General features: G+C 41.1%; 1 protein-coding gene across 1 annotated transcript; it reads right to left on the bottom strand.

Moving 5' to 3' along the window:
• Window positions 1-1,243: 1,243 nt before the first annotated feature.
• LOC141427173 (uncharacterized) lies at window positions 1,244-7,022 on the bottom strand. Its single transcript, XM_074086408.1, has one exon. The coding sequence runs from the start codon at window positions 6,461-6,463 to the stop codon at window positions 1,244-1,246; it is 5,220 nt and encodes a 1,739-aa protein (XP_073942509.1). The 5' UTR covers window positions 6,464-7,022.
• Window positions 7,023-8,121: the final 1,099 nt, after the last annotated feature.

Here is an 8,121-nt window from a genome sequence, read left to right as displayed (position 1 = left end):
ACATGATTACTTAGCATTTGCAATGAACCGCCCCTAGTCGTCGTCAGCTACATCCAGAAGGCAGTGTGAGTAAGACGTATTATTATTCATAAGCAACGGAACCATATTCAAGTCCCTAAGTTATTCGATTTTGAATTAATTTCCCTAAGGTTGCGATAAGTCAGATGTTAATAACTTTGGTTCGATAACTTTCGGGTCGCGAATATTTAATCACAGAAACGACGACGCGCCACGACAAGGTTATATTAATATTATGTTGGTTGGGTGTTTTTTATATTCTACCGACCTACTCTTAGCGGAATACTGTACAGTCCGTCTGCCAAGACAAGGCCAAGACCCTTTTTCTCAGGAACGCGTGGAGGTAGGTATCGAGCTGAAATTAATATCAAATACTGAGGTCTTCGTAGGGTTACATATTTGAATATCGAAAGTTAAAATACCTACGGGTAAAATTTCGATGTTCAAAATATCGAAAATTAAAATGACGAAAGTTTATATTGTCGAATGGTTAGCTATAGGTATAACCTACGTCCAATATATCGAAAATATATTTATCTACAAAAGTGACATCGAATGATATAAATATCGTAGTACAGAGTATCAAATATCCTATGAATGAACTATCACGTGACATGAAATAATAATTTCACATTCACATGAAATAATAAGTGTTGCAAAAGCAAGCTAAAATAAAAAAATAATAGATCAAAGTAACTGTGAATTTCCTTGTGACGTAGTACAAACCCTTGCCAAATTCGAGCGTATGAAAATTCCCACTGACCTTCAGGTTCCAGCACCAATCCAGCAAATGGGTCTCCTTCGCGATTGACACGGCGTAGGGCTCCTCGGGATTTGCACTTTGTTGAAGGTTTAGGAACTACGAGCTCAACACAAACACAGCACAACTGTCTTTAGAGGTTAGAAGACCGACAAAAAGTCGTCTACATATAAACGGAACGTCCGCTCGGAAGCCTCTTCAGCGTAAGATAGCATCGCCATTCCAGTGGGAAGTACCCTCAAATTAGTGGGAAAAAATATCATCTACCCTTATTTGGCAAGAATCGAACATACCCCCACCGAAATCAACGTGATGATTTCCACTAAAATAGTTGTGGTAAAGAAAATAAAAAAAAAACAAAGTTTACTACATTTAGGCAACGTACCATCAATAGTATTTACCTATTTCTATTGAAAGAGTATCCTAATCTAGTTCTACAACTAACTAACCTATCTAGTTGATAAATTAATTTGCATAAGGCAAAGGGCATAGTTTATTAACTGGCCTCTTATACACTCCAGATTGAGTTCGCACGGTAACCACACGCACAACGTTGTCACGACCGGGATGAACTGCCTCGACTCGGCCACGTGGCCAATTTAAGGATCGAGTCAGCTCCGACTTGATAAGCACTAGATCACCGACCTTAATATTTGTTGGTGACGAAAACCATTTTACTCTCTGTTGCAGAGTGTGCAGGTAGTCATCAGACCAACGTCTCCAAAATGATTGCGTAATCTTCTGGATGGATTGCCAACGTGACAATCTATTCAGAGAAACATCTTCGAAGTTATATTCTGGAACGGCCAGTAAGCTTTGTCCGACAACAAAGTGACCGGGTGTCAGTATGTCGAATTCAGTAGGATCGTCTGAGAGGGTACAAAGAGGCCGCGAGTTCATAACGGCCTCAATCTTTGCGAAAACCGTAGTAATTTCCTCGTACGTGAGAGCGCGATCACCTACAGCACGATACAAGTGATATTTCGCGGATTTAATCCCGGCCTCCCACAATCCTCCCATTGAGGGAGCGCTTGGCGGGTTGAACCGCCACTCGACTTTCCGAAGCGACAACTGATCAGTTATAGTCTCGTGACTGATTCTTGATTTTAAAAAGGCATGAACGTCCTTCAAATGTTTAGCCGCGGCTATGAAGTTTTTTCCGCAATCCGAATATAAACAGCTGCATAAACCACGCCGAGACACAAAACGATCAAATGAGGCTAAAAACGCATCGCATGACAATTCGGTTAAAATTTCGCAGTGAACGAGTTTTGTAGAAAAACAAACGAATATAATTAGATAAGCCTTATACTGTTTTGCATTACGACGAGAGCTTTCCTTGACGTAGAATGGGCCGCCAATGTCACAACCAACGTGGTTGAAGACCTTATCCGGGTTCACGCGAGATGCGGGCAAAGTGCCCATGCCGGGTTGAAGGTTCAACGGTCGGCACTTGAAGCATTTAAGGCACTTCGAAAGTACCGATCTAATTAGGCATCGAGCTCCGACGATCCAATATTTTTTGCACAATATCCCTTGCAACGTGCGCGGGCCGGTGTGCATATAAAATTCGTGATAATGCTTGATAATTGTTTTAGTCACGTGACATTTTTTCGGTAACAGGATGGGATGCTTAGCATCAAAGGGGAGGTTCGCGTGTGCGATCCGACCCCCCACCCTGAGGCAACCAAGAGCATCAATGAACGGTGCTAATTTACGCATAGTAGGTACGTAATTATTATTTTCCAATAATTTTATTTCCACTGAAAAATGATTGGATTGGATGACGCGAATGATAGTATCATGACTTTTCTTTAACTCTAATGTTTTTAAGGGGCCAAAATACTTCTCCGGGAATTTTAATTTACAATTATTTAGAAATCTAAAACACCATGCCATGACGCGTTGTAATTTTATAAACGATGAAATTTTGTTAAATGTTTCCTCAAGGTCATTATTAAAGCCTTTATCACATGAGTTAAAAGAGAATGTATCGGTATTCGATTTCATTTCTGGAATAACGTCAGTGGTTTTAACGTAAAAAATATTAGTAGGCCAATTGTTAGGACTGTCAGTCAGCCACGCTGGGCCGTGCAGCCACTCCGTGCACTTGTCGACCAGCTGCGCGGGCAGCGCGCCTCGCGAGCACACGTCGGCAGCGTTGTGTTCGCTGCTCACGTGGTGCCAGCAGCTAGGCGGGACAACTTCGGTGATTTGACTCACCCGATTAGACACGAATAATTTTAATTTATGCGGCGGAGTCTGAAGCCATGACAGTACTACGGTTGAATCACTAAGGGCGATAATAGATAATTCAAAATCGTTAATATTTTGTACGACAAATTTAACAAGTTTTGACAGCAACACGGCAGACATTAATTCCAAGCGGGGAATCGAAATAGGCTTTATTGGTGCAACTTTAGATTTACTAGCCAATAATCTTACTTTAACGTTGCCTTTGCTATCCACACTGCGTAAATAAACACAACTTGCGTATCCAAGACTTGACGCATCGCAATATGCTACTAACTGGGCAGTTTTAAAATTTGGAATTAAAACGTGACGCTCAATTCGCAATTTAGACAGCGCCGGCAAATCAGTAATAAACCTACTCCACTTGTTATGCAACTCGACAGGTAGCGATTCATCCCAGTCGAGATTTAATTTCCACAAATCTTGCATTATACATTTTGCGACAAATGTGCATGGTGATATAAAACCGACTGGGTCAAATATGCTTGCCAGAAGCTTTAGTACCGAGCGCTTGGTAAAATAATCATCCGTTAAATTATAGTTAAATGAAAAACTATCGCAAGACGGTAACCAGATTAAGCCTAGAACTTTCACTGAACACGATAACGTATCGTCTTGAAAATTAATTGCAGTAACTTGATCTGACTGCATACGAGTTAGCAGGTTAGGACAGTTACTCGCCCATTTCTTCAGATCAAAACCGCCGCTTCCAAGAAGAGTCATTAATTCATCTTGTAGCTTACAAGCTTCTAATTCTGACTGGCAGGACCACAATAGATCATCTACATAAAATCCTTGCAAGAGAACTTGACAAGCATCCGGGAAGCGCTCTTGCTCGTCTCGCGCTAGCTGGTGCATCGTGCGCACCGCAACGTACGGTGCGCTGCGCAAACCGTATGTATTCGTTTTTAGTTCATAAGTGCGCATGGGCTCAGATGGTGAGTCACGCCAGAGAATATGCTGATAGATTCGCTCTTCGGGTCGTATAAGTACCGCCCGATACATTTTTGATACGTCGGCAGAAAAGCACACGTCGTATAAGCGAAACTTACTAATAATTTTAAATATATCCTGATGTAGTTTTCTACCTGTCAGGAGAATATCGTTTAATGATACGTTAGTACTAGTTTTTGATGAGCCGTCAAAGACCACTCGCAAGGGGGTGCTAGTACTAGAAGGGCGCAAGACGCAGTGGTGCGGCACGAAGTAACGAGACGCTTCAGCGCCTTCGTACAGCTCCATGTGTCCCAGCGCTTCGTATTCCCGCATGAAGCGCGCGTACTGGTCGCGCAGGGCCGGCGCGCGCGCCAGGCGGCGCTCCACTTGCAGCAGGCGGCGCGCGGCGGCGGCGCGCGACTCGCCCAGGGGCTCATGCTCAGGGTTCATTAAAATCGGAGACACGTAACGACCGGTGTCGTCGCGGTAATGATTTTTTTCATATATTTTTTCCGCTAATTGATCTAACGGATCTAAAGGAATCTCGCACGGCAAAGATTCTATCTCCCAAAACGTTTTAAGAGTTTCATTGAGAATATTCTCATCGCAAGTGTACGACATTAGGGATGTCGTAGACGCTACAACATCGCCATCACTGGACGCCGGCACGGCCAGTCGGCCGGTTATGACGTAACCGAACACGCTGTTCAAAGCGGTAGGCATGTTAGAATTAAAAAATATCTTATTCCCAGTGTATATGTGCGGAAAGATGTCACCAGATAAAATGATATCTATCGGAGAACGTTGGTAAAATGTTGGATCAGCTAAAAATAAATTGTCATAATTTTCTACGATATTTACCGGAATGTGTGCAGTAGGCAAATCAGAGGTAATTTTTGGTAAAATAATTGCGTCAATAAAAAACTTTGGGCTTTCATTATGTCTCGGTGAAACAATGCAAGATGTCATTCCGAAAGTTTTTACATTTTCACCCGCTAAACCATAAATATTATATGGACATTTACGTGTTGACAACCCTAACCGTTGCAAACAATCTACAGAAATAAAATTAGATTGCGCCCCGGAATCGATCAAAATGCGACACGGTTGCTGACTGCCTATAGCATCGGTGACATGTACTACTGCTGTTCCTAGCACTACCGTGTATGTGCAGCTACTTGCCGAGGACGCATGGTGGTTAAGCTCGACATGCGGAGTACGCGCAGGCGCAGGTGGCGCTGGCATGTGTGTCGCGGAGCCGGACGAATTTACGGACGAATCTACGTGCAACAATGTGTGATGACGAAGCTGACAGATAAAACATTTAAAAGCACTAGAGCATTGACTATCCGTATGATTAGGTTTCAAACAATTTTTGCATAGTTTGAGTGTCTCAACACGGTTGAGACGCTGCTGAGTGCTCAATTTACGAAATTGATCACACCGAAACAGCATGTGATTGTCACCACAATGTAAACACGATAACTTATTACGAGTTGTTTGAGATGTAAAACTCTTAAAGTTCGCCTTTTCGTATTTATTGCTTTTACTTTCGATATGATTTGTCACTTTTTTATTTTGTTGCAAATTTTGATTATTAGAAAACGACGCTGAATGGTCTAGCACTTTTATTTGATTATGAACGAAAATCATTAATTGTGAAAACGACGGAATCGATGTTTGATCGAGCCTTTGTTCAAACGTTTTCCTACTTATTGGGTCGATGGCCCTTAGTGCAATGTGACATAAAACATAGCTGCTTAAGTCCGGGATATTTAATGATTCAATCGCTCGAAAAGAATGTTCAAATGTTTCAATAAATGAATTTAAGTGGGTCGAAGACTCCTTAGTAAGCGGCGTAAAATTTAACATCTTGTCCAAGTACCTACCAACCAACATTCTGTTATCTTGATATTTATCCAGTAGGCTTTTCCAAACTAGGTCATAGTTGCTAGCCGTAATTGGAAGGCTTTTTACTATATTTAACACTGAGCCCTTAGTGCATGATATTAAATAATGAAATTTATCAATTTTTGAAATATGAGGTTTATCGTGCACTAACGAACAAAAAGTCTCATAAAATGTTGTAAATTCCTCGATGTTCCCATCAAATGTAAACAATTCTAACTTAGGTAAGCGGGGCTGTATGCCCGAGCCGACCGAAGCTAATTGATCCTTAACTTCATGGACGTTAGGTTGTAATTTCGCTGACAATAATTTAATACGAAAATACATTTCGTCAAATGAATTTAATGCACTGTTGTTAAGACTAGTTTCGGGATCATCTTGAGACTCGATCTCAAAAATCATAAATATATGTTTTTCAAATGCGTTTCTCAACTCTTCAGCCTCAGAAGCGCGTAATAAAAATATTTCTTTCGTATCGGAATCGGAAACAGAGCCAATCAAATCGAATATATTTTGTAAACGTTGAAATATTCTTTCTTTGCGTGTAATTAACGTTGCTAATCTTTCTGGATCTTTCTTAGCAGGCATTTTAGATTCTACCTACACGAAGTATAATAAATAAATAACCTTGTGCAAATTAATTTAACGGTATTTATTTTTAACTTAACTTGTACGACAAGTTTTTAACGTTAAGTACGTTGCTAGAAATGTATTTAAATAAGTAAACCTTTGGTTCGAAGGACCACAAAACTGTTGCAAAAGCAAGCTAAAATAAAAAAATAATAGATCAAAGTAACTGTGAATTTCCTTGTGACGTAGTACAAACCCTTGCCAAATTCGAGCGTATGAAAATTCCCACTGACCTTCAGGTTCCAGCACCAGTCCAGCAAATGGGTCTCCTTCGCGATTGACACGGCGTAGGGCTCCTCGGGATTTGCACTTTGTTGAAGGTTTAGGAACTACGAGCTCAACACAAACACAGCACAACTGTCTTTAGAGGTTAGAAGACCGACAAAAAGTCGTCTACATATAAACGGAACGTCCGCTCGGAAGCCTCTTCAGCGTAAGATAGCATCGCCATTCCAGTGGGAAGTACCCTCAAATTAGTGGGAAAAAATATCATCTACCCTTATTTGGCAAGAATCGAACAATAAGCATACAAAGATACAAAATGTTTATTTGGTAATCAGTTTGGTAACATGTACATGTTATACACGTACACAATACTTAATAATCAAAATATTCAAATAATCAACAGCCAAAACATATTGCCTTTTAAGCTAAACGTCCGAAATTTTACCTATTAAGGTAAACGTCCGAGTGCTCGACACAGAACACAGCTCAGGGATTTGATCAAATCGCTAAGAGAAATGATGAAATCCATCGGCCATTGCCATAATTCTATCATTGCCCTAAAACGGCTCGGAGACTTGATCAAATCACTGAATTCCGTGTTGTAACGCGATGTTTTTTTTATCATCTCCCGGGACTTGATCATATCCCTGAGATATTTGGTCAAATCCCTGTTTTTTATCATTTCCCTGCGACACAATTACACCAATTGACCCAGCCCCAAACTAAGCGCAAATTTTGTTCTATGGGTGCTAAACAACGGTTAGACATACATACGTAAACACTTAAATACATACAAACATCCAAGACTCAAGTACCTATTAAAACATTTGTACTCATTATACAACAAGTATTAGCAAAAAAATGTTCGATTCTAGCACTTCGCCGGCCGCTGCCGCGCGCGACACGCTCGCTTCGCTCGCTCGGCTCGCGCACTGAGGGTCACAGTTCTACCTAACACTCCTCCTCGCTTCGCTCGTCGTCGTAGCTAACCAGTCCTGCCTTGGTAGAATAGGTAGAAGCATCGAATTAAGGAACTGATCTATTTATTATGTGACAGATATATTATTTTGGTGATCGAATTTTGATGATCAAACTATAATTTAGGATACAGCTTTACATTAATCTGATGTTTTTTTTTAGAATAAGCTCTTCTAATACTATCCAGTTGGTTTCCTATATATAAAGTATCCACCTTTCCATGCTATTTACCTATACCTGAGTTGGGTGGGGCTCTGAACATGGACGATGGACTAGAATGGACAATGGACGATGGACAACGGACGATGGCCGATGGACAAGGATGGATGATAGACGATAGACGAAGAACGATGGATGAGGATGGACGATAGACGAGGATGGACGATGGACAATAGACGAGGATGGACGAAGTC

The sequence above is a fragment of the Choristoneura fumiferana genome, chromosome 4 (assembly GCF_025370935.1).
Source record: "Choristoneura fumiferana chromosome 4, NRCan_CFum_1, whole genome shotgun sequence".
NCBI classification, from domain to species: Eukaryota; Metazoa; Arthropoda; class Insecta; order Lepidoptera; family Tortricidae; genus Choristoneura; species Choristoneura fumiferana.
This window is presented reverse-complemented; position numbering and strand designations above follow the sequence as displayed.